The following is a 27,170-nucleotide window of genomic DNA, read 5'->3' on the forward strand; positions in this document are numbered from 1 at the left end:
AGAACAAGGATAAGCAAAACTAAACAGTTCTTAGGCTGTTGAAGCAACTGCTTCCAGCAGCTTTTATTTGTTCCTCACATCAGCAGGCTAGAAAGCGGTGTAGGTTTTACTGGAGTGTGTTTGTCTCATCAAGGGGGAAGATCACAGTTTGGGAATTTATCCTTCTATCATCCTGGAGACAAAGCCTTCCACCTGCATCTTGTGCTCCTTCCTCAAGTGTCCCCTCCACCCAAAAATTAGTATCACTCAAGACAGGAGTGATCAGCAAGTCCTACTTCTCTGTGGGAGAAGGCTGCAAGCCAAGTGAGCCTGGTTACACCAACAGCCCCACTGAACACACACAGCAGCTGCTCAGAGGGTACAGCATTCACAGGAAGCACCGAAATTGAAAAACCTCACACTTTTTATTGCAGTTCAGTGTTAGTGTTTTGGAGAGCACAGCTGCATTAGAAGCAGATATTGTTCCAACTTCCCTTCCCCACGAGACTCCGCCACAAACTCATCAGCCCCAGGCAACTCCAAAAATTGTGCCTGGCTTTGCAGTGCAGACAAATGTTCAAGTGAGGACCAAGACCCTCATGTGACTTGTCACTGAAGAACAGTAATGATCCAAAAGCTTGCGAAATGAAAAGGCCAACACATTAACTAGCATTCCCTGCTCTGCTGGGAGACACGTGAGCTTGTTCCCAGCTCCCTGACACAAGGATGTGAGTAGCCCTGCGAACGGGTTGCCCTAAGCTGTCCTCTTGGGATGTTCCGCTAACTTAGTTCTGATGAAAGTCCTTGCTCTGCTGTGCAGGAGATGAGAGGCCACTCACTTGGCAAGGAGCTGCTGTGCTGCTCAGCTCTGCCAGCAGAACGTTCCCTTCTGTGCTCTCGGGTGAGCCACAGGCAGAAACAACCCCAAAGGCTGCTCTTGCTTGCCCACACAGCAATGAACAGTCTCTATTCCCTTCTCATAAGCTGACAGCTACTTCTGTTTAGCTTTTCTTTCCACCCCTACAGGGCAAGAGATATAACACACTAAAAAAAAAAAAAAAAAAGAAAAAATCATTAAAGGAACTTAAAAATTCAACACCACCTCTCTTAATTACGGTGTAACCCTCCCCATTGCCAGTGGCCTCTTCTATTCAACTGTAAAGTGCTGGTCAGGTTGACTTTTTTTCTATTAGATCTCATGGCTCAAAGACCCTGAAAGCCTCCACACTCCTACAAAAATAAACAGTTGTGTTATGCCTATATTTTATGGTATTGCCTTTTCATGCACATTTCCTTCTCCCGTGGAACCCAGGACGGGGGCAGAGCCGGGTCTAGTCATCCACAGTGATGTTGCGGAAGAGATAAGCCATGGACTCGCCGTTGTGGATCCGCCGGATGGCTTCCGAGAGGATCAAACTGATATCCACAGTCTTTATCTTGGGGCACTGCAGCTTCTGCACCTCATGAGGAACTGTGTTGGTCACCACCACCTATGGATGGAAAGGAAAGAAAGTTGTGCCACTGGAACACTCGCTCTCCCTGAGAAGCCACCCTGGATTAGCTCCAGGAGGGGTGTGCCCCTGCTGTTCCACAGTTCAGGGGGAGAAATCCTTGTGGGATTGAAATAAATGGTCTCCCCTACATGACAGTCAATCTGTTGAGGGGACCAGCATAACCAGCACTCTCCAACAGCCACCTCCACACAGGCTGATGGGTCCACTCAGTTCACAGGATCTGACATGTCTGTTACTAAGGGTGAGGTGTGAAATCTTGTCCTCTTGATGCCCCAGCAGCCCCTCAGCAGCTGGGGGAGAGGGGCAGGGAGAAGGGCTGCACAGTGAGATGGCAGCCCCACACCACCAGCTGCAGTAAGGGAAGTGTCCATGCAGGGATGACTAATTCCTGCATTAGGGAGAAAACATACTCAGGGAAGCAGACCTGATCTGAACAAGTATTAATCACACACTCTTTTTTTGTTCCACTGAAGAACCAGCTAACTGAAAGCACCTGATTACAGCAGTGATTTCAGAGATGAGCTGTGTGGCAGGGGAAGAACATGTTTGTGAGTTTGGATGTCATCAGAGCCAGCCCCTCCTCTGCAGAAGGCAGGCTCACCTCGTCGATGGAGGATTCCTCTATGAGACGGGGGGCATCTGCTGACAGGAGCCCATGAGTTGCCATCACAAAAATCTTGTAGGCTCCACGCTCTTTCAGGATCTCTGCAGCAGCTACAAAGCTTTCCACGTCATCAATGATGTCATCCTGAGGAGAAACAGAAGGAACTTCAAAACCAGAAGTTTACAGTGCCTGCAGGGCAGGAGTGGATCTGCAAGGTACTGCAGCTTTGGCCATGCACACAGATGAAAAATATAATCCCTGTCTACTTCAGCTGCTGGTGAGAAGCAAAAACACCCAGGAGCATGACTTTAATCTGCAAATGCCATTTCCCTATTTTAGGGACCCTTTTCCTAGTGTGGAGAACAAATACTGTGTCTTGGAAACAAATTAGTCCCTGCACATGCACACACACACACAGAGCTTATCATCAGCAAGGTGTTTTTTCATGGGGGTAGGAGCTGCATGTTGATTGCTTACACTGCAGCCTGGCACAACAAGTATGAGAAGCTCAGCAAGTTTTCTTTTTCATTTGTTGGGGGTTTTTTTGGGGTTTTTTGGGTTTTTTTTAAACACTTCAGGAGTTTATTCTGCATGTCCTGGATTTATTCAGTATTTGCAGACATCTGACATTTGTAGAATTAAGGGAGCAAGGAGATTTTAGGGCTTAAAGTGCTGAAGTACAAAGGGTTTTCAACAGCAAGCTGAAATAATCGAAGCCACCAGCAAAACTGGAGAAAACAGTGTCTAACAATCATGTTCCCACCCCTACACCAGCAATCCCCCTCCTACTCTCAGGGATAGAGCAGCTCAAGGTAAGATGCTGTGAGGAAGCCACCCCCAATTGCCCCTGTCACACTCATACCACTATGATGGCAATTCTTCCTCCAACGTCTCCAACCACAGTTATTGGCGGTTTCTCCTTGGCCATCATCACTAAAGAAGAAGAGAAAAAAGGACTCCAGGTCAGTGAGGTTTGAATCAAACACCAACAGCTCCACCACACAAGAGGCTGAACCCTTAAACATCTTATATTGGTGCACAGACACAGATGTGCTTTACATGATCCTGACACCCACCTCAGTGGGAAAGCACTGGTTTAACCATCTTCTTCCTCCTTAAATGAACAGCACTGCTGCACAATGAGGAGACTCTCTGTTTCTGTGGGGACCTCATACTGACCTCAGAGACAGCAAGCAAATCCAACAATCTAACAGGTCCCTGTGCAAGGAGAGCTACAAAGCAGCACCTGGTTTATGGGACATGGTGGTGACTTTCTTTTTCCCCCAGAACAAGATTTGAAAACAGGTCACGATTGGATGATCCCACAAATGGGATTCTCTGACCAGCACCTCTCAAAGGGCAGGTGCTTTACAAGCTGCAGCTTTTCACCTGTTGGACTCAGCAATCCATTTGCAGGATCAGAGACTTGCACTGCAGCTCTTGCTTTCTCACATCAACAAACACACAAGGCTCTTTCAGAGGGTCTAAGAACATTAATACCACCTGCTCAGGCAAAGAAAGCTTAAGGAAGTTTGCAGAAGCAAATTCGCTGATTTTTTTTTCTTTTTAAGTGGATTAATGGAAAGAGCAGGACAAAATCCAGTGGAAACACAGTTGTACAAGCTCAGTGCAACCAGCAATTGGATCAAAAGGATCTGACAAGGTAGCACTGACAAGCTGTGCTACCTGACACAGTGAAGAGATGTACTAGGAAATAAGGTTCCACTCCCTCCTGACTCTGCTTTTGCACTGACATGGTTTATGCCAAACTACATCCTGCCAAACTTCCAGCAGCAGCATATACATAAAGAGATATGAACCAGGATGCACTGAGAGTGTCCAGATGTAACACAGCCTTCAGACTTACATCAAACATCAACTGGCCTCTGATACGGGCCAGGGACTTGCTGTCCATCAGCCAAACCTGTCACTGCCACAGGGTGCTGGTTTGTACAGAACAAAAACTTCCAGCATGGAAAGAACACTGTGGTGGGCATACAGGTGACAATCTGGACTGATCTAACCACTGAAGCAAAGAGGAACATCCAGCATTTTGTAACACTTACCTGGCCCATCTCCACACCCCCCCCCTCCCAGATCTGATGCTCTCTGTGGGGAGTGCAGCAAAGTGTCCTACCAAGGCACTTGGTACCCCTCCTTTTGTAAGCTCAGGTCTTGCCAGGATTCTGACCACAGAGGCTTCTCAAGTGCTGAGGAGTTTCAGACAACCTACATAGCAAGACTTTTCTGCTTTAAGATAACCTACTTTGATGTAATACCTGAGCAGCAGGAGAACAGAAGCCATTGCCCATCAAAAAGCCTGTCTGAATATTGATTTCTGCCCTCCTGGATCAAAATAGTTCTGCATGAAACTCCACATCCTGCACAGCAGGCTGATCCAGTAGTATTCCCACATCTCATCAGTGCCTGGGAATGCTTAGAGTGCAAGCACAGCTGAGTGAGTGAGTCACACTGAGGGATGTGATGAAAGCAATTTTAAGGACCACAGCTTTGAAGATTCATGTGTAGAGCTGTTCTTCACATACACAACCTACTCCACAGACTGGTTCTCCATAAACCTACCAAAACTGTATAAAAGGTGTCCAACAGTTCTGTTCTGACCAAAGTTCCATCACTCATTGCCAGGTTTTGCAGTTAAAGTCACAGCTACCTTGGACTGAAGAGTTAATAGCTCTTCATGGTACAGACTCCCCAGCCTCCCTTGCATGGTTATTTGAGTCTCCTATTGAATGCAAAGTCACCTCTAATCCTGAAGGAAAAACATTCTTATGAGAAGGATGAGTATTTGCAATAAATGCAGATTAAGCATCACAAGAGATAAGCAGATCATAAATTTCAATTACAGGCACTACTGACCTGCTTAGATTAGCTATTAGTTGATTATCTAGTTTGGACAGTAATAAAGCTCCTGGTGGGAGCTGGGAAGTATCAAAAGGATTCCACCTGGCTGCCATCCCATCCTCCATGTGTATCCACAGATGAGTGCCATCTCTGGTTACAACAGCCAGGTTAGGGGGAATCTTTCTGCAAAAATGGTGAACAGAACTAGAGAGCTGAAATTCAACACTATTTTACTCACAGAGACATGAAGTTTCAGCAAATCAGTATCCTTCTATTCCATAAAGGAAGCAGACACTTGCTATGCTTAAAGGCTAACATGGCAACTAGCAACATTATCAGTGCTTTGCATCTCTGTTTTTAAAAAGCTGTATTTCGATTTTGTTTTATTTTTAAAGAATGGTAGGCAACGTGTCGACCTACCCGGATCTTAAAGAGATGTTCTCCCTTTTTCTTGTTCAATTTTCTCTGCAAAAAAAACAGAAACAAAAAATTGCAAGCCAAAGATCCACCCACAACCACATCAAATCTCAAGAGAACTGCTCCGACGTGATGAGAGTTTACACAAAGGTTACTGCAGCCAGTTTCTTCTTCCAAATCTTTGGACATATCAAGATGTGCAAGTCAGAACTGCTACGAGAAGGTGGCTTGAAAAATGATTCAAATAATAAAGGGCATTTTCCTTCCAGACTGAAAACCTCTGTTTATATGTAGACAAAAGAGGGTAACAGAAATAAGCCACAGTGGTACTTTTGCCTGGTGTAACCCCTTGGATCATGTACAAGTTCAGGTTAAAGAGTTGCTGACTTTTTTCTGGAGAGTCAGAAAAGATGCTTGTGGTATCTGTAGCTTCTGGAGGGGGAGGAGAAATAAAAGAGGGAAAAACCAGACCACCATTTTTATAAAACAAGAATATCAAAGAACACTTTCATTCTGATGTGTGTAACATATACTCAAGTACCACATGTTAAAGGCAAAATTATTACTGGCATGAGGAAACAGCATTCCCAGGTGTGTAAACCTGTTGCTGTAATTAAGCAGTTAAAAATGAGTTAAGAAACGCTAAAATAAATTCTGTTTGGAGCTGACAGTGTGCACTAAAGTGATAATCACCAAGAACTGTAAAGCTGCATTTACAACAGAGCCTGTGAGCAAAAGGCTGCTCAAAGAATGAACTGTTTTGTGTAGAGATAGCCCTGGAAGGACAGAAAACATCCCTGGGCCCAGCCTAAACACAGGAGAGATGGGGGTAGGGAAGGAGGAATGGACCTATGGTCACTCCAGTTTTCCCCCCCAAACTCTCTTCCTTCATGGCAGTTTGCTGAGCCCCAGGTTTGAACCATCAGCTCTGAATAAAGTACTGAATTCCAGAGCCACTGAAATGGTTTAACAGATGGTGTTCCGCTCTTTTTCTCTCCAGGACGAGGAGACATGCAAAGAGTCCACATGCATTTAAGGCACAGCCCTGAGCCAGCTGCAAGCTCTGAGACACAAAAGCCCACAATCAAAGGGAATAACCCCAGAGTGAAGTCCTGTCTCAAAGGCTCTGCTTTCAGGAGTGACGTGGGCTGTTGCTGCTGCTCGAGCACAGCATTTTAAGTGCAATTAGAAGCACTTCTGGCATTTTTCTGTTGTGGCTCCACACGAATCACAATATCACATCAGGCCACACTCACAGGACAATAAATAAGCCATTACACTGCACAGCACTCATTAATTAGAGGCACATGATCTCTCCCAGAACGGGGAGACAAGGTGCATGCCAGGACACAGGAGCCCAGCCAATTCACTAGGAAGCCCATGAGGAATGGCACAAAGCATAAGCCATCGCTGTGGGGCTCTGGGGCTGCTCCCAGACACAGGTTTCACCTCTCTCCTGGCTGTAACACAACTGCCTGGAGCCTGAACTGCCCAGTCTAGGATGCTCCACAATAGTCTGCTTGTAGCCTGGAGCAGGATGCTCCACAGTAAGTCTCAGCCACTCTCCAGGAGTATCCCCACCTGCCTGATCCAGGCCAGGATTCCTAAGCCAGGCAGACCCAGACTGGTTCTGTTTTGGCAATTAGAGGGGTTTTGGGACAGTTTTGGTGTAAGGAAGCATCCAGCTCTGGGTGAGCAGCACATGTCTGACCTTTCATACAGGGGCACAGCTTCACTCTGCCCTCAGAGCTCACACTGCCAGGAATGCTGGTGATGGCACATGGCAGGAAGAGCTGATGGAGGATTTGGTATGATGTGACATTTGAGGTGGGAAGATGCTTTTCAAATGACTGAATTGGACAAGAAAGGAGGCACAGTAGAGAGGGTAAGTACAGACACTCACAGCACTGCCATCCCTACACCCCATCTGCATTTTCAGCTCTATCTGGCAGAGCACAGCTCCCTGTCAGGCTGACACACAACCAGGATGCACTAAAAGCTTACAGACTGCCTTCAGACAGGGATTATCTCAGAATTCTGCACCTCCAGTAACAGAGTCCAGCTCACTCAAACCTGGGTATTTGTCAGGTTAGAAAACTGGACAGAAAATCAACTTCCTACTGAGAGTTTTGGACAAGTTTGCCCCACAATCCACCCCACGACTGACAGCTACCAAGCCTCAGCTTGACTGTTTTACATTTGTGCCTTAGGCATGCAGGGAGGTCATTGGTCAAGTGCTGAGTTTGTGCAAGAGATAAAATAAGAAAGTGGTGATACACAGCAAATTAGTTTGTGTTTGGATAGCTGAGGACTGAAAACAATTTTCCCCTGGAATCATAACTAAACTGGACAAGGACACATTTCTGTATGAGCTACCATTCACAGGGCTCTCCAGCAGCACAAGCTCTCACAGCTGAGCTTCCTTGAAGTGACATATGGTTGGAAATAAAAACACAAAACCATCAATCCCTCGGTAGCAGACAAATGTCAGCTAGTGATATTTTGGAGGACAGTATCCTCTTCAGAGTAGGAAGGGAGGGGAAGAAGGTAAGAGCAACCATGCAAATTCCTGTTCTGTTGGAAGGGCATGAAAAAAAATCCCCTTGTCAGAAGGGGGGGGCAATCAAGATGAAGTCCCACACTTCACTGCCAAACCCCACCTGGCCCTGAAGGCCCAAGAGGAGTTTCACCAGCAACATAAGCACTGTTTAACTGATTGTATTCTAGTGAGCAACGACTGGGGTGATGTGAAATGCCTGCAGTTTTACTTGCCTCCCCTCCACAAGCTGCCCACAAACTGGTTGGATGTTCTCCCTAAACTTCAAAAGAGGAGAGGCTTATCAGTAGCCCCAACCTCTGCTGGTGTAATTAAGTTTGGCTGCATGATGGAGAGCTCCTCACCACACACAGCAGCACACAGCCTTTCCCACGGTCACTGATCCCAACTTCTGTCCTACCACCACATACCTAGAAAGCTTAAATCCTCCCGAGAGAGAGATGTATTTTAATTCTACTGTTGTTATTGGACTGCTGCAGGAAAACAAGCAATCCTGAAGATGGCATTTCTCAGAACACAGGTTTCGTCCTTTCTCCTTTGCTGTCTGCTCCCAAATCAGCAGCTTATCAATCAGTGGCAGGAGCTCAGGAAACAGCTCAGCAATGCTCTTGGAAAAACTATTCACCACAAACCTCAAAACCTCGTTAAAACAGACGCTGGAACATGATCACCTGGCTGCCAGGATGAAGAGAATTTCCAGCAGTGACAACGGTCAGCAGAAGGGGGAGATAAAGGCCAGCCCTCACCTCCACAATGGAGCAGCAGCTCCCTTATTACCTGCACTTTTGCATTTCTTTTGTTTCATTAGCTCAATGAGTTCTGCTGCTGAGCACTGTAAAAGCACCACCTTTATCAGAGGTTTGTCAGTCTGACACTGTTGAGCAGGCACAGCCAAGGAGAACAATACTGATGCTCTGCATGGCCAGAAGGAGTTAAATAAAAACCTTCCCCTGTGACTTCTCCTACAACTCGCTGATATCAACCTTTCCACGAGAAAAATTCCACTGGTCCCACTGCCATCAGGTTGGTTATAAACCAAGAGAAACTTCCCACCAAACTTCTTTTTTCCCCCCCAAGGGTAAGCAGAGAAACTTGATCTTACAGGGCAGCTCCAGGCCAGGGTGCACAGTTGCATTTTTGAGCATTGGAGGGGAGTGACGCCCGTCATCCATGTCCTGCTCCGTGCACTGAGCCTCCCCATGGATCACTGCCAGCCCCAGCCGCAGCCTCTCGGCGTAAGACTGAGCCCTGCAAGACAAACAGCCTGTCAGGAAGGAGCTGGGCTGGTGCAGCTTCACAGCCCAGCCCACCAAGTCTCTCCCAGAGCCAACAGCAAGCAAAAGCTGCACCTCTGTGGCTGTTCCCCAGCAAGAAACTTCATTGGAAGTGATTCTTCATTTGTCCTTAATATCCTAAAGTTCACTCTACCCTTTGGCTCCACCGTGGGGGCCTCCTGTATTCCTCCATTCTGAGGACAGTCAGGCACTGCTGAAACTCAAGCAGCAAGTCTGATCCTAACCCCAGGTGAACCCCTTTGCTCTGCAGCAGCAGACACCCCCAGAGTTTACTCCCACCCTCCCATACTTTCCCTGGTGTATTTCCCACCAGCTCAGGTATTTTCCAGTTTAATTTTAACCAGCTAGTAAAGCATCCATTTACCTTTTAGCTGCACCAGGAGATTTGGCTACAATAACTGCATTTCTGTAATCTGGAATCTGGATGTGATAAAAGGTTATTTAATTAAAGAAAGACCTACTTGCTAGTAACTGGGTTGATACATGGCTAAATAATCATGCCCACCCTCCTCCCCAGACCCACATCTTCATTCTTCATTTCTCTCTGAAAGAGAGAACGAGGCAGCTGCACTTGCTTTCAACACCAGTATTTGTGTATTCTGTAAAGGTGGGAATGTTCATGGTGTTTAACCCTCCCCATATGGGGAAGCCTTGTTCCCACCATGTGGGAATAAATCATCAACTTCTGCACATGGAGAATGAAACCTCTGTGCTCTGCCCCCAGCTCAGCATTCCCAAATTCAGCCCAAGACAAAGTCTATCAGTAAATTCAGAGCAGTCAGAAATCCACCACTGCCCAAGGGGTAAGGGGAGGCAGTGGAACACAATTTTAAACGTGTTTAGAGGCAGGAGCACAAACAGCATCTCTGCAATGGCACTAACTCTACAGAGAGCAAGCTCCTCTCCTGATTGTGGTGGAGTTGAATTTCCATCCAGGTACAATCATACAGTGTAGCATCTTCCCACTTTCCCCCCCTAAGAAAGAATTCCTTAACAGAAGGATTGACCTAGACTGACAAGACCATCTCTACCTAAGGAGAGGCTCAATGCTGCTGCCATATTAAGATGAGTTAAGACAAGTTGATATATACAGAACTAGAGTAACCTCACTTCTTCCTGTATATACTGAAGCAAGAAAGGGGATGCTCTCAGGTTGTCTACTGGAAAGCTGAAGAAGCCTTGGATTTCCTTTTGATGAAGGTCCATAGTGATAATGTGTGTTAAACCTAAAGGGAAAAAGAAGAGAACAGTTTATGGAAAATATTCCCACGTGGCTGGAGTTCCTTGAATATCTCCATTTTCCAGACTGTTTTAGCTGTTACTCAGACTATTGTGCCATGGCATAAAATAATCATAAACAGATGGATGTAGAAAGTTCCAAGGACATAGAGACAAACAGGCAGGCAGTGTCACAGCACTGGGCTGACACTGCATTTCACTACAACACTTCTAGGCCACTTCCCCAGGTGTGAGTTACAAAGAAACACAAGAAAGCTGAAGAAAATCAATTCCCCTGAAGTGGCTCAAGAGCTCAGCAGCACATCTCCACATCTAATGGGAGAAGAACAGGAGGACAGATGCCCTCTGGATGCCCCTCCCTGTGACACTCACCTGCCTTGGCCAGCATGGAAGCCAGCAGCTTGCAGACTATAGAGCCCCTTTTCCTCATTTTGCTCTGTTTGCTGTAGGGGAAGTAAGGGATGACCCCGATGATGTTCCTGGCACAGGAAGTCTTCAGTGCATACGCCATTATCAGCAGCTCCATGACAGCAGTATTCACATCTCTAGGACATTTGAAAAACAATTCCATGTATTAGCAGGTGTTCTTCCAGTGTAACTCCTTTTCCATTTATACTCAGACCTCTTGTCAAAGTTCCAAGGAAATAATTCTACATCTTAGGCTAATGTATGCAAGACTGCAGCCATACAGCTCCTTCCACCACACCACAACACATTACAGTCAACTCTTACATGTACAGGACCCGACCCCAGCACTCAAGAGCTGGGGGCTGGAATTTGATTTTATATTCTAACACGAGGTACATGATGATTTCCCTCCATCATCACACAAAAAAAGGATTTCTTTAAAATTTATCTTGGAACAAATATTACCTGATACAGTGTATTTTGAAATAAAATAGTCTTTTAAAGAAGCAGCGCACATGCAGCCAACACAACTTCATCCACACTGGATTTATTAGGGTATTTTTCTTTTTTAACAATGTAAGGCAGGTTATTTTTCCTGCCTTAAGAAATACTGCATTTTGGAGCATACAGATTCCACACGTATCACTTAGTGAAGTCAGCATCTCCACACTCTCCAGCTTATCTAGAGATGGAAGGAACAACAGCACAGGAAATGCTAAAGGACTGTTTCTTGAAAGAAGAAAAACCCAAAACCAAAAAGCAACATAGGCAGAAGAATCATAGAATATGCTGAGTTGGAAGGGACCCACCAGGATCATCCTGTTGAACTCCTGGCCCCAACAACCCCACCATGTGCCTGAGAATGTTGTCCAAATGCTTCTTGAACTGAGACAGGCTTGGTGCTGTGACCACCACCCTGGGGACCCTGTTCCAGTGCTCAACCACCCTCTGGGTGAAAAACCTTTCCCTGATATCCAATCTACACGTCCCCTGACTCAGCTTCATGCCGTTTCCTCGAGTCCTGTCACTGGTCATGAGACTGAAATATCCCATTTTCAGTTTGCTCCACCATGATGACTGGCATGGCCCAGCAGGAGTGTATTCGTCTGCATTTTAAATCATTTTAGGAAGGGGAAGGAACCCCCAAGCCTCTTTAGTTCCTTAAAACCAACACCAAGAGACACTGTCTGCATGGTCACAGACTGACTCGAGACCATTTGGGAACTGAAGAACACCCACACACACACTTCAGACAGCGGGACAGACAATCCTCCTGCAACACAGACACCCTTGCCTGGGAGTCTGCAGCCTCCAGTGACACACCACATCCCCAGGCTGGTCAGGAGGGCAATGCTGGGGCTGACTGGGCCATCTTTCCACACAGCAGCAGAGGAATAAACAGCACAGAGCAGCCTAAAGCTCTGTAGAGCTTTTTGGACGTTGCCCAGACATTGCTCAGGACCTGTTTTCCTCCTGAGCACCAGAGACAGCTTCTCCAACTGCTCAGAGACACGACCCGTGACAAACCTCTGACCATTTCCACCTCCCCACCGCTCTCCCTTCCTTTGGAGATTAACCTCCACTTGTGCCTCTTCATTTGTGAGGCTCTGGGTCTCTGTTCTCCCGCTGGCCCCACCACAATGCCATGTACACACAGGAAAGCTTTGTTGGCTCTGCAGCAAGCAGCCAAGAATTACATAAAACACAGCCCCCTGCCACACAGGACAACGAGCAAACAAAGAACTGTTTCTTCCTTTTGGTGTTTTAGCTGTGCCAGTAGGGCCAGGAGAGAAGAAAGAGATGCTACTATCAGTGTCATACAAAAACAAAGTGGTCAAGTTTAAGCCTATTTAAAGTTCATCCAAGAAATGCATTGTTTTTCATCACTATTTTTCAACTTACCCCTTAAAAAAAAAAAAACATATATATATATATTCACATGGAAAGCAGATAAAAGAACGAGACTGGAAGAAAGGTTTTAAAAGGCACCTGCAGTCCTGGTGCTGCTGTGGGACCGTGGCAGCCCTATTGAAGTTACTCAAGGAGGAGCAATTTTCTCAGTATTCCAGCAGGATTCCATGCTGGGCTCCAGAAAGCTCCTGCAGACCAGCTGGCACAGGCACTAGGCAGGGGTGAGTGTGTCTGTCACTCCAGCAGGGCCCGGGGTGGGTGGCCTGGGGAAGTTGTTGAGGTGATGTTTCATGCTGAGCCATCACACTGCTCTGCTCCTCTGCAAGGGGCACTGACCCCAACCAAGGCAAATAACAGGGGGAAATAACATCTGTGGTGGAACCCCAGCCAAAGCATCTCCAAAACAGGGACCAGGAGAGCATCCCAGCCTCCCTGCTGCCCTCCCCACCTCCTGCCTTGCAGCCATGCTCCCATTTAGTTACTGCTGGGAAGGCTGAGCCAAGACCTCACATGGGGACTGTCAGCTCATTACCAGGACATTTAGAGACAGCTCAGCCATCCCCCTCACCCTACTTACCACCCCTCTCCAGCAGCCTGGAGCCTCCCTTGCTGCTCCCCATCCCTGTCTAGGACATCCCTGGACATTCCTTCTCTGGAGGCTGAGCAAACACCTCATGTGACACTGTCAATGGACTTTGCAACAACCAGCACCAACACTCAGCACTGAAAGACTCCTTTCACTTTCAGGGTATCACAAAACCGCCAACTTCTTCATTTTTCTACCACCTAAACATAAGCTACTTGAATTTCCCCTCATACAAATGCCAGTCCACACACCAACAGTCTTGCATGATACCTGTCTTTGTCACCTTTTTGTTGTGCTCTAGGCTTTTAGGACAGGGAGCCTGTAGCAGATATTCAGGTCTCTCTGTTCTCTCCTGCATTTAAGATGCAGACTGAATTCACACTGCAGCATAACAAGGCTGTTTCCCCTCTCTACTCCTTTCCTACCAAGTCCTAATATTTTGTTTTCTTTTCAAACCACTGCTGAGTGTGGAAGTCCTATTCTTAGATTAGCAAAACAGTTGCTGTTTTGACTTTCCTGAAAAGCTCCCTGAAACCCACTGGAAAACTAAAATGCCCTTGAACCTGTCCTCTCAAGCAATGCAGCAAGGCACAGCTGCAGTTTGGGAATAAAAGATGATTTGGCTGCACAACAGTGGCTCCTCACCTGGAGGGCCTTGAACATTTTGGCTAAAAAGGGACCAATTTCTTGGCCCACAATGCCAAATTCAGTTAATGGAAAAACAAGGGGATTGACAAGTTAAAAGCAGGGGAGGTTTTCTCCTCCCAGCACTGTTGCTGTCCCTAATGCTCTGAGTTACCTCTCTGTGAACACTCGACCTGTTTCGTGTTTACACAGCTCTCAGTTACAAGGCATTTCTGAGAACTCCCTCACAAGGGACAACAGAATGGCACCATTCACCAGAAAGGTAATCCTACAGCAGGGCATTTTTGTCTTGTGGAGATTTAGTTGCTCCCTGGGGGAGAAAACACTTGGAGCATCTCTCTGGAAAGAGATGACCCCTAGGAAAATGTTCCTGCCTGCAAGAGGAATTCCAGGAGTAAGCTGACCCAGTAGTCCTACTGATTTCTTTAACAACAGGCCAAGCATTACAAAGAGGAAATGAACTTGAATTCTCAGAGGCCTCTATTCCTTTGGCAAGCAAGGAAAAATTCTGTTTCTAGGCTATTCTGCTACCTACTTGAGCTCTGCTGCTTATTACTTCTTGGGATCTCCAAAATCTGAGTAGGATTTAGTAACCTGGAAAAAGCTGTCAGAGCAGGAATACTCTTGTTTTGCTAATTGTGCAATAGGCATCCTAACAACACCTCTCCTCTGAAAACAGTGCCTCCCCTACTCATAGTTGGTTGTTTTGCAGTTATCATTTAATGTGTGGGCTCCTTTCCCACCACACCAGTGCTGTATCATTAGTCTCTTACTCAGCCAGGGAGCAGCAAGGTTCCTGGGGTTACAGCTGTTTTTCTAGCCCCCAGGTTACTTGCAGCACTTCTCTTACTCCAAGACTAGAATAGCTCAAAATAAAAACAAAAAAGGCCCACCATCATCAAGAACTGTAAAAAATACCAGAGGGAAGCTGCAGGCTTCCACCTGAGCTAAGTTTCACATCACTACAGTGAAAAGGCAAGAATAATCCAGCCTGTAATTAAAGTAATAGCTGCTGTTTGATGTTGGCTCTGCTGCTTGGTAGTTGAGGAAATCAGCCAACCCAGGATGGAAATGCCAGTCAGAAATCACCAAACAACTGAGCCTGAAAGGCCACCACACACAGAGCAGGGATGTTTCACTTGCAGCCATCAGTCACACTTGTTCTTGCCTCAAGTGACACACTGGAGCTATTTGATGGGAAGAGTCTCAGCTTGCTGTGGCACAATCGATCCTTGGGGAATGTCAACAGCTTAACACTATGTGGGGTCTTAGATGTGAGTCAAAGCAATGACAGCACTGGCAGGAGTTCCACTGGTTATCCTGTGAGCAAACCATCCAACCCTCTGCTGAGCCAGGTATTCACAGCACATCCCAGGTGTAAAACTGAGCCACGAGTCCCTTACCTGGGGATCGTCTGTATGATGAAGATATCCTGTCCCCGGACAGATTCTTTTATTTCAACTCTTGTTTCTGAAAAGGATTGAAAACAGAGTCAGTTTTGTTTCCAAACATCAGGTTGACAGTGACAACACACCATGTTTTAGCAGCAACCTTGCCCCCTGGTCAGGGCAGATGAGGACTTGCTCCCTTGCCCTTTGTGCACACAGACCCACTAGACACACAGATGAGCTGAGCAGATTTGCCAAAGGCTGGTCCTGGGTAGAGCTGGCACCACATACCAGTGAGTTAGCTGAATTTACAAAGCAAAAGCAGGCTGAATAGCTGTTTCTTATGTTTAGAAGACAATTGCCTAATTCTCAATTAGAGATCCTTTTCACTCCTCCGTGGAGCGGTGAAAGCTGTCAACAGAACATTTGTTAGTGAGCAATGAACCACCCAAGGCAGAACAACCTTCAGGACTTACCAAGAAGGTAACTCAGCTCTTTTGCATTTTGCTCTTTCACAGCTGAGCATGGGATCAGCTCCATGCAGGCTGGACAGCCCAAGGCAACACCAGCAGCACACAGAATTCCCCAGTTTCACTACCAAGGTCCAGACATTTCAACACTGACATGAGCTGGAAGTCTGGGTCTCTGCTGAACACCATTCCTACAGTCCCTGACTCAACTGCAAAAGCTGAGCCCCAAGCAGCTCTGCAAAGCCAAAGCAGGTTTCCCAAGCGCCTGTCTTAGCCACTCATATCCTACACAGTCATGAACTAGAGGGTAGGGATAAGCAAAAGGAGAGAAATAGCTGCACAGCTATGGAATTCAAAGTCTAATTGCCTGGGCACTGGCAGTTACCTGAAGGGACTCAGCAGAGAGCAGACTGATGTGCTGTGCAGTGATGAAGAATGACTTCAGACCTTGTAGCAAGCAACCTGATTTAAAACCAACCCCAAAGGGCAGCGAGCTCTCACGAACATGAACACACCGGCCAACCCAACCATAACCACCCACGGTGTGGCCCATTCTGGCTGCAAGAGCAGCAGCACTATCATAAATCCTCCATCCCTTCCTCCCACCTGCATCAGCTCTCTGGTTCTAGTCTCTCTTGCCAGTAAGGTAATGGAGGTCTTGAAACAGTAAATGACTCTCAGCCAAGGTCCAAGAGGTGTGTTCCCCAGCACAGCCTTGAATTCTCACTCTTTAAAGCAAGAGCACAAGTCCTTGCTAGGGCAGCTGTAACCTGCCTGTGGCAGGGGAGGGCTGGAGGAAGGGATAATTTAAAAGTTCACAAGGCAGACACTTAGAAAGCAGGGCATTACTTCTAACCCTGGAGCTGTTCTGCTAAGCATAGGAGCCAGTAAGACTTGGCAGCAGCCAACACCTGAGGTAGGGCTCCAAAGGAGAGTTTGCTGATGGGCAGACAAACAAGATAACAGGGGCAAACAAGGAACACATTTAATTGCTTTGTCCAAGGTCAGACACAAAGGTTTAGCACTGCCAGGAGCAGCTGTAACATCACAGCTGAATCACTGCACTTATTAGACAGGTCTGGCTGATGGAGTTACCCAGTATTTCTAAGATTACCTCAAAGTAAAGATTTCTCTCACCTCCATTGGTTTCCTGGTACACCACAGATTTCCCCAGCTCGGCACCGAGACGCCTGGAGAGAAAAAAAAGGAAATCAAAAATGGAGAAACTCAGCAGTTTGTGATCCAAACCAGGGACTGGACCAGACATTACACACCAGTAAAAACAGTGTTGCCCAGAAGGGAGCTGAGTGAGCCAGCCAGGCTGCTCATCTTCCCCAGGAGCCTCCTTCCCTCTGACATCCCTGGGGAGGGCCCTGGCGCACACCACTCTGCAGCAGGTCACTGCTGTACTCCAAGAGCCAGTCCCTGTACTGACCACAGGCTGTTTCTCCTGCAGGAAAAGGACACCCTGCCAGCCTGTGCAAGGCCACCTTGAGCAGGTTTTGATGTGCAACTGAAGTTGAATGATTTACTCAAACTCAATTAATGGCATCTGAGTCACTCTTTTTTGACTCCCACATGTTTCTCTTTCTTACCTCTCCCCAAACCTTCCTTCTGAAATAACTCAGCTGACTGAAGAGATTTTAACTTCAAAAATTTATTTTTTTAAATTACTCCTTCCTCTTTCTCAAATGTCAGGTCTACAACACTCATCAAAACAAAGATTAGTCACCCCCCTCTTTTTTTAAAATTTCTTTCTTGCATACTAATGATTCACTTTGAAGAGCATTTTAAAAGGTTCCAGAAGGCAGACTTCTCCCTCAGGTGACGCTTCAGTATTTAACTGTGCTGACAAGTAATCCATTAGTAAGTATTTAAAGGCATTTGTGCTTTAACCATGAGCTTCAGCTGCGAGACTCCGCACCAGTGAGACTTTTGGGACAGATGTGCTGCTCAAACTGGGCAGGATGGAGCAGGTAAATCCCTCCTCTCCTAGGATCTGCTCAGTGGCTTTGCTCACACGCTGGATTAGGCAACAGTTTATGCCTGAAAAATACCTTTGCTCACCACACTGATTACAGCCATAGTTTCCTCTCTGCACACATACTGTATTTACCTGGACACGGGCCAAAATTTGGCATATCAGGACTAACCCTAAATGAAAGTCCACATCCGTTGCTGGCTTTTCCCTGGTTTACAGACTTCTACAGTCAGGCCCTCTATATCTCTGTGCCCAGACTCAGCCTTGTACTTCAGTTGTCACCAAGATTGTTTTTTTTTCAGGATTCACTGAGTGAGGCAGCCTGACCCTGGCGTGCTTCTGACCCACCAGCTACTGCTGGGCTCAGCCATGAGCCAGAGCTGGAGGTCCCAGCTGGAAGCCGGCCTGGAGAACGTGCCCAGGACAGCTGTGATAACAGACACTCCAATGCTACGGGATGTGTTTGCTTAGCTGGCTCTAAAGCACGTATTTGGCACGATCACACTCCCCATCGTGTGTCTGGCAGCACGTTTTGCAGTGGCTGGGGGTGGTGAGTAAACTCCCACAACTGAGAACTGTACGTGTGAGGCTGTACCCAGCCCGGCTTGGGTACCAACTGCAGCATCACCAGGGCAGGGAAGCCTCCCAAATCCCTAATTTGGCTTCTCTCAGCCCAGCTGGGTTAAAACTTGCAGCTGCAATGTAAAGGAATCCTCAGTACCTTCAGCATCTTCAAAAAAGAGCTGCTCAAGCAAGGCAATCCTGGGCACCTCGGGGACAGACTCACAGTAAAGGTGAGTTTTGCAGGTGGGAGCTCATGCTGCCAGTTGGGATCCTGCTTCCTTCCAATGATAGTCTGGCATTTACAACCACTAAGCTTAGTGCCTTGCTGCCAAGGCATCCAAGTCCAAACAAGCTCAAGAATCACACACACACAACACAAGCTGGTGGAGGGGTGAAATGTTTAATGACTCACACTTGCTCCTCCACAACTGCATGGTAAGTCTTGCCTCTGGAGGCACGTGCACCCTGACTGCTCTGCAGACAGCACGTTCCAACCTCACTACTGGGGGAAAAAATTCCATTAGTGAGACTGTGCAAGTCTCTCAGTCAGCCCTGAATCTCATGGCAGGAAGGAAAGCTTCAAAACCAGTCCAGCCAGACACATTGCAGCAAAACAAAACACCCCCTGGAAAGTGGCACTTTCAGTGCTAAGTGGTGGCAAACAAAACCAGCAGATTTGTGGTGCTCAAGGGGAAATGGTCTCAAGTTGCACTAGGGAAGGTTTTAGATGGATATTAGGAAAAACTTCTTCCCTGAAAGGGTTGTCAAGCACTGGCTGCCCAGGGAAGTGGTGGAGTCACCATCCCTGAAGGGATTTAAGAGACATGGAGATGTGGCACTTGGGGACATGGTCCAGTGGTGGCTTTGACAGTCCTGGGTTAACAGTTGGACTCAATTTTAAAGGTTTTTTCCAACTCTATGATTCCATGATGTATCCAGCAAGAAAAAAACAGAGCCCAGTGCTCCCCTATTCAGGCCATACAGCAGCAATGCAGTTTCTGTGCTGCTGAAACAAGAAATCCTAAAGGCAAGTTTGCTGCTCCACAGCAACAGGGACACTGAACAACTCAGCTCGTCAATCCTGGGTGCAGAGAGCAGCAGAAGGGACAGCACAGAGCTGCCACCTTAAAGGAATGGGAGGCACTGGATTGGTCTGGTCAGACAATAAATCCCAACTGTTGCCTAAACAAAAGGGGTGGCAGTGGGAAGGGCAGGAGATAAAACTGCCCATGAAAGCCACAGATCAGCCCCACCTGCAGCTCCACAGTCCCATGAGCCCCAGGCACAGCAGGACCCACAGGCAGCTCCCCCAAAGCAGCTCAAGTATGTGCACCCCAGGGGCACACCTTCCACTAAATCCCTTCCTGAAGGCCTCGATTAGCTGAGATATCACTGCTGAAGGAGTCTGATAAACACTGATTTGGCCAAGGACAATTACGAGGGGACTGTTCGGGCAGCTCCTGTTGTAAAGCACTGAATTCCAGAGCACTTTTATCAAAAGGGAGATTTGCACAGAAGTCAAGGGCAGGGCATGGCCTTACCCACCACATAGGCTGGGAGCAGCCACAGACTTCAAAGATAAACTCCCCCTTCCCACCACCTCTTCCCTTTTTTTCCTCTTCCATCCCAACTCTTCTCTCTCTAGATTCTCTCCATCCAGAAGGTCCCCACTGGTCACTGCTTTAGGGGATGGAGGAATTGAACTGACAGCAAGGACTGTTTGCATGTGGCTTCAGGACTAACAGCATAACCACACGAACCTGGGCCACCACAGTTGCTGATCACTGTCTGAAGACAGAGGACAAAAAAGGTGCCACTGCAGGTAACCCAGAGCACACAACCCCTGCAGAGACACAGCTGCTCCTGGCAAAAATAACATTTTAGGTCCTGTAGATAAATCACATCTCCAAGCAAAACAAGCTCCCATCCTTGCACCACCTAAAGCAACTCCTCTGGGCATGACAGCATCTAAGAGAAAAACATCTCTTTATGGCTTTAAAAATCCTCCTCAGAGCAATTGGCCACTAAAAATTTATATTGATCTGGAATCTCTCTCTCTGTAAACGCTGCTCAGAAAAGATGATCTAACTTTCCGCAGTCTCCACACGTGCCAAGAGGATATTAAGCTGTGGATACAAGAGTGTTTATAAAATCTCACTCAAATTCACATCTAAATGCAAACAGCTCAGAAGTGACCTGTAGTTTAATGAGGAAGTGACACACTGCAGTATTTTAGGAAACACTGTGAGGTGGTATTAGATTGTACTTTAAAATGCTCCTCTAAAGACTGCCAAAAACCACTGTACCAGACTCTGGAGACAAAGGACAGTCAATGAGACTTCACATTCAGCTGAATCAAATATCAAGAGGCAAATGCACTTGCAGTATTTTGTGCCATCAAAACCTGTTTCAGTGCCACTGAGAAAGGCCCTCAGCCCAGTCTGTGTTTCCTCCTCCCCCTGTGTGACCAGCATCCAAGACATTTGTAAGGTTTTCTCCGAAGGAAGCTTCCGGGGGAAATCTCCATACAAAGCCCTTAATTATGGTATGATTTTATTTTGGCAATATCCTCTTTGTTACAAAACACTTTCACTGGTCTCAGCTCTGCAAACACCCAGCTCTCCCCACACCTAAAGACTCCAAGAACTGCTGCAGACTCCGGAAGGATCTGGAGCAGAGGATCTGTGCCGTGACCAACCGTGGCCAAAGCAAGTCACAGCCTGACTTTGAATTGCTTTTCAAACTTCTGCAAATCTTTATTTAAAGATCAGTCATGGTCCAGCCAGCACAATGGCAGCTCTGCAGTCTATTTCCTAATCTCCCAGTACTTGAACAGCCAGGAAAGGGAAAGGGAATGGCAGCTTCCTGGACACAAGGCAGACTGTTCATATATCCTTAAAACTACCTGAGCTCTCCTTTACCACTCTCCATCCACCCAGCACGACTGGATACTTGAAGAACAGTCCCTACTGCTCATCTGCCACTTGGATCACTTGTTCCAGCCATGCCAAAAGCCATGCAGCCCAACTACTGGCAAATACCAGGCAGATTTTCCTCTCCTCCTACCAGCCTGCTCCTTGTGAAGGAAATTCCCCTAAAGCTGGTGCTGGCCAGCACAGAAAGCTCCACACAAGCCAAATCTCCTCAGCTACATTATGTGCTCCCCCTAAGCTGCACAGAGAATCCCAAAGCCCAGCTCCTTCATGCTCACCCTACTCCAGCACTGTTCCCTACCTGAACCCTCTCCAACAGTCCTGATTTTTAGCTGGTTATTCTTTTCCCTTTCCAAAATCCTTTGATGCACTTTCACCCCAATATCTATTAGCCTTCTGCCACACCTTCTGAGATGGAAAAGAGTTGGTGTCACCTCCCCTCCTCACACAGCTCCACACTGGAGCTGTTTCCAGAAGGCAAGAACAGGGTTTGGGGATGAGGGAGGGCAGCATCCAAAGGTCTCTGTGCTCTGGCTCCTCTCTGCCACCCTCTCATATGCTGGCAAGATAACCTAAAGGGAAGGCTGACATTACTCTTCCTTCATTCTACCAGAAATCCTCCTTCAGCAGAGGGAGGTTGCTGCAAGTCCTCTGGATATTTTGTCTCACCCAAAAGCAGGGCTCACCTCCTGATCACAGGAAACACCACCCTGGGTTTAGCGTCACCCAGTTCCCTGCAACCAGAGATCAGAACACAAATCCCTGTATTTTCCTCCCTTCTCCACGTTGTTTAGGCTCATGGTATTGCTTTATCTTTAGATCACCGGCATTTTCCATGCTGCAAAGCAAATGAATGTCTGGAATACTCACATCCACAGCTGGCAATGACAGTATCACGTTCCCCACCACAGAGCTGCAGGAGCACTGGGGAGGCATTAGCAGCTTCAATCACCAATCACCTCCAACCCAAACACATAAGCAGTGAGCAGAATGTAAAATTTGTGCCCTCTGAGCCAAGCACTGCAGTCAGGGGGAGATCTAAATGCATCTGTTGGACTCTGGAGATCAAAAAGACTTGTCAGACCTCCCTCCCCCCAGTAGCACACAGGCCCATTAGGGATCAGCACTGGTCACAGAAATTATTTTTCTGCCCTGCAGCTCATAATCAGGTGCCAAGTGTCCTAATTACAGCAGGAATTCTTTTTCCATCTGGGAAAGAATTTAAAAAAAATAATCATCCCTCTCAATTTATTAGATACAAATATATGGTTTAATTCATGCTTCAGTGGTGCCAAATCTAAGGAGCATCTTCATTATTTAAAGTTTCACAAGGTATTTGGTTCTTATAATCCAGCACCATCTCCTCTCCCTGGCAGACACTGATATCAACCAAAGCTCTGAAAACCCAAAGTGAAAGTGAGACTGACCATCAGTCACTGTCCCATAACCAGACAAGAATGCTCAATGGGAATTGCAAAGGTCAGAACTGTGCCAGAACATGACACTCAGAACCAGAAACGAAAGCAACTCGGGAAGTTCTGCAGTAAACAGAGTGAGGAGACTGACCTGATTTATGTCCCATTGCTCCTCTCCAGGCTCGAGGTTTTAAAAAAGGATAAGCCTACTCATGTATAGATTTTAAGATTATATCTACAGGCAAAGAGCAACAGAGCCCAGATGGACAGGAGTCTCAAGGGGCCCTACTCCTAATATTGCGTGTTGTTTTAAAGTTCTTTTACTGCTTATACTAAAGGTCATAAAAAAACTTTAAAAAGAACGCACAATATTAGAGGACGAACTCACCCTTATAAGATTGCTCCAACTCTACCTCAAGGTGCAACTGACCTCCCCAGCAAAGTACAGGCTGGGATGTGAGACAGGGGGCAAGGCAGCAGCAACCTGGAAAAACAAGGGATGTATTACAGACGTGTTGAAACAGCCCTTGAGCTCCTGGGGGAGGTCAGTGAAAAACCATCGTGGAAGATGCTGAAAATACCTTTATTTTTGGGACAGTTTTTACTGTGGGCAAATCTGTGCTGTTAATGGTTCCAGATTTTGCACCCACAACGAAGATACATGTCCTTAAGTCTCAGGTAAGCAGCAGCTGGGCTCTTACCACCCGAGCATCCAACATCCCGCTGTTAGAGCCAAGGTAAAGAGCCCACGTCGCCCCTATTAGGAATTTACGTGGTGAAAGACAGCTGGGAGGCCACTCTGGATTTGGATCCTGCTTCATTCCCCCTCGGAGCATCCCTGGGAGCCCACAGAGGGTAACATCAGCCAGCCGTGTGCGCCATGGCCCGGGGAACCTGCTCCGTGTCTCCTCTCATTACATCTTCAAAAAGAAGGGAGTTATTTTTAAGACAAAAAGCAAAGAATAAGGATTGCCCCTTTGCTCTTTCAGTCCCAAGAACTCAGAGCTTGTCCTCAGGGGACTTGTGTTATGCTGCGTTGACGCAACAGGACAAGCCTTGTAAAACTCTCTCCCATCTGTTGCAGCAAAACTTACTTTTTTATATAGAGAGGCTTTAGTTTCAGAGTTGTATCAGTGAAGGGAAAGTGATACAGAACTGACCAAGCATAGCAAGAATACATGAGCCAAAAAAAAAAAGCTTTCTACTCCCAAACACAAGGATTCCCCTCTCTGCCTCACGCCCAAAGAAGTCCATCACTATTATCCAACACACATCCCAGCCAAACAGCCAAGTCAGCTCCGTGGAGATAATCTGTGCTAAGGATTCAACACAGTGTTTACTAAGCTAACGGGACGGATAGCAAAGTGTTCTTGCAGTTTAAGGTGGCAGCACACCTGTACTTAGTCATGTTTCCAATGTAAGCACACCCTTGGAGGCAGGAACGGGACAGCAAGGGACAGCAGGGATGTTGTCAGCTGCAGCAGGCAAACAAGCACTGAGCCCCCTCGATTCTGGGGGCAGCTTCCTATGAGAAACAGCAGCAAAGAAACTCAAATCCTGCTTCAAGATGACAGCCCAGTATACAGATGCTCATTTCAGAAGAGCCCCTTTAGCTGGGAGTGCCCTAGTTTGAAACAAACGAATTCAAAACCAAAAAGATCAAGTGCTGGGGAAAACCCAGTGCTCTTCTTGTGCACCAGGAGCCCTGTTTTGGAGCCAGCTGTCACACCCCTCATTCTCCAGGACCCAGCACATCCATCACACCAGACAAGGTCAAACTCTGCCCAAATCGATGGGTTGAAAAAAAAAAGGAGGAGACTTCTACCTTGAACTAAGCTCCCTTTTGTCAGCACATGCTGCCCACCTCCCCAAAATCCACGCTGGTCAGTGCAAGGGCAGGTGATGTGCCCGAGGTGCACATGAACGCTCCCCGAGCCCCAGACAGGGAAGCTGTTGGGAGAAACAAGGTCATCAGCCAGAGAAAAGTTTTGAGCGTCTCCCAAACCTGCTAAAAAAAACGCTCTCCGAGGTTTGCTCAGCCGAGTTTCGCCTCCTGCCTCCCCTAAAGCAACAGCCTTTGCTGCAACCCGGCCCTTCCAGCACCGAGATGGGTGTCAGAGGCGCAAGAGGCGGAAAGCAGCGGGTCCATCCCCAGCGCTGGGTCGGGCTGGGATAACCGGCGGGGACGAGGAGCAGCAGGAGGTTCAGAGCTGATGGAGATTCCCAGTGCGAATCCTCCGCGGGCAAAGGTGTCGGCAGCAGATGCCCTGGGAAGGCGGGAGGATGCCAGAAGCTTCTCCAGCCGCTCAGGAGGCGCCTGAGGAGCGACGGGGGGCGGGGGGGGAAGAAAGAAACTTGAAAAGAGAGGGAACTTACTCCGTGATCTTCTTCGCCAGCTCGGTGGAGGCTGCCGTGGAGTTGGCCGAGAAGACCCGGTAGCCACTTCTGGCCGCGTTCATCGCCAGAGAGTCATGCAACCCCCGCGGAGCTCGAAAGTGGGAAAAAACAGATTTATAAGGCAACAACAGCTTCCGTGGCATCCTTTTCTTCCTCTCCGCCGCGATCGCCGCCCCTTAAGGGGTGGGAAGGAGGAGGAGGAAAGGGAGGGGGGGAGCCCTTCCCGCTACCTATGGACTTGCCGCTGCGCTCCTATGCAAAGGGAGGGTGGAAATTATGAATATTACAATAAAACGGAGCAGCAGATGCCTTGGTGGGGCGGGGGGCTTGGAGGGGTGGGCAGGCAGCAGGTAACCACAACCCACACCCACCCCGTGCCCACCCAGTGTCCCCTCACGCACCGGGGGAGGGACGACCCCCAAAATGAGCGGGGGTAATAAGGCGGAGAGGGGTTGCCTTGGCTGGGGGAGGTGGGGCGAGGTGAGGGGACACAGGGGGTTTGTGTGTGAGGCAGCAGGGCTGGACAGGGGTCTCTGTGGTGGGATAGGGGGTCACTGGGAGGCAGGGGAATCCCTGGAGCGCACGGTCCCCTTCCGCTCCCCTCACCCAGCGCAGCGAGTTCCGCCACACGGCCAGAGCGCCGCTCCCCTCCGCCGCCATCTTATCGGGGGGAGAGCCCGCCCCCGCCGCCATCTTAGGTGAGGGCACCGCAGCCGCACTCCCCCCTTACAGCGTCCCCTCACCTACTGCCCCAGCAGCGCCGGTACCTCGGGAGGAGAGCGGCGGGAGCGTCCCTCTTCGGGGACAAATACACCTCCCGCTCCGCGAGGGCGGTTCGCAGCGCGGCCACCTCGCGCTTCTGCGCGGCGGCGCGGGGCACGGATTGAAGGCGGGGGTTAAAGTGCCCGTGCCTAAGATGGCGGCGGGGGAAACGGAAGCGCGGCGGCGGCGCTCTGGCCGCGCTCTATGGCGGGCGCGGCGGGAGGACCCGCCCGCCCCGCCGGCTCCAGCCCCCGTCCTGCACCGCTTCCCAAGGGAACACTCGCTATCAGGCGCTCCGATGGCGTCTGGGGAGTAGGGACAAAGTCCCTCTCAAGTTCAGGGACTAAACGGCTTAGCTAAGCAGAAAAGTTCAGCTCCAACCCGTCCGGCAGAGCACTGTGCTGACCCTTCCAGGCACTAAGAGCATGCTTATAAATATAAATATATAAATACAACAATATGTATTATATATAAAAATATGTATTATATATGTATATAATATGTATATCATATGTTATATATGTATATAATATATATGTATTTAATATTTATGTATAGGAAGGAGGCGAAACTTGGCTGAACAAATATATATATATTATATATTTTTATGTATTTATATTTATATATATATATATACATATATATATATATATATATATAATATGTATCTCAGCCTCAGGAGCTGGGAAAGTGAGTGAAAGTGACACCACCATGAAGATCCATCCCCCTATGGTCAGGATGACTCAGAGCACCTGACAAAGCAGCAGAAATGAGGATATCTCACAGAAATTATACATTGCAGGGAAGGCAAACAGCATTAATTTCACCACCACCAGCACTGCCCCCGTCACTGGGTTCCCCGTGGAGGGGAGAGGTTTTTCCTGGCAGTTTCCTAAGTTGCTGTGCAAAATCATCATCTCTTGGCCTGTGTCCTTATAGCTGGGAGTGGGGAAGGAGGAGGAAGCCTGGTGGGCTTCATTCAGGCCACGGAGGATGGACATTCCATGACTCAGTGGCTCCCCAGGCTGCTCTGGCACGTGGGGCTGGGTGTGTGACGGCAGCAGTGCCTCTGGCAACGACTCCCTGTCACAAACATTTCATGCTCAGCTGGGAGCTGCAGCATTGCCATCGTTCCCCTTCCGCTGAACACTTCATTGAATGTTGTCCCTCTGCAGCGTCCTCCGTGCAAAGGAGATGGAATTGCTTGTGTCCCCTCCATATGGCACCGCTGTGCTGCCCAAGC

General features: G+C 47.9%; 1 protein-coding gene across 7 annotated transcripts; it reads right to left on the bottom strand.

The window, feature by feature from the left end:
* Positions 1-385: 385 nt before the first annotated feature.
* On the bottom strand, positions 386-26,088 carry PRPSAP1 (phosphoribosyl pyrophosphate synthetase associated protein 1). 7 transcript variants are annotated; one of them, XM_051797877.1, is made up of 12 exons: positions 25,772-25,786; positions 25,145-25,256; positions 23,157-23,252; positions 17,013-17,065; positions 15,421-15,487; positions 10,840-11,012; positions 10,339-10,454; positions 9,593-9,648; positions 9,036-9,181; positions 2,960-3,030; positions 2,095-2,241; positions 386-1,469 (listed from the first exon to the last, which is right to left on the bottom strand). In XM_051797877.1, exons 6-12 carry the CDS (start codon positions 10,991-10,993, stop codon positions 1,311-1,313), a joined length of 849 nt encoding a protein of 282 aa, XP_051653837.1. In that variant the 5' UTR covers positions 10,994-11,012; positions 15,421-15,487; positions 17,013-17,065; positions 23,157-23,252; positions 25,145-25,256; positions 25,772-25,786; the 3' UTR covers positions 386-1,310. The 7 variants fall into 7 exon arrangements, with proteins under 7 accessions (XP_051653837.1, XP_051653838.1, XP_051653839.1 ...); XM_051797878.1 differs by lacking the exons at positions 23,157-23,252; positions 25,772-25,786 and adding an exon at positions 25,909-26,088; XM_051797879.1 differs by lacking the exons at positions 23,157-23,252; positions 25,772-25,786 and adding an exon at positions 25,913-26,078.
* Between the last annotated feature and the right edge of the window lie 1,082 nt (positions 26,089-27,170).

Source organism: Manacus candei, unplaced genomic scaffold (genome assembly GCF_025592945.1).
Source record: "Manacus candei isolate 608988 ecotype Guabito, Panama unplaced genomic scaffold, ASM2559294v1 h1tg000047l, whole genome shotgun sequence".
Classification (NCBI taxonomy): Eukaryota; Metazoa; Chordata; class Aves; order Passeriformes; family Pipridae; genus Manacus; species Manacus candei.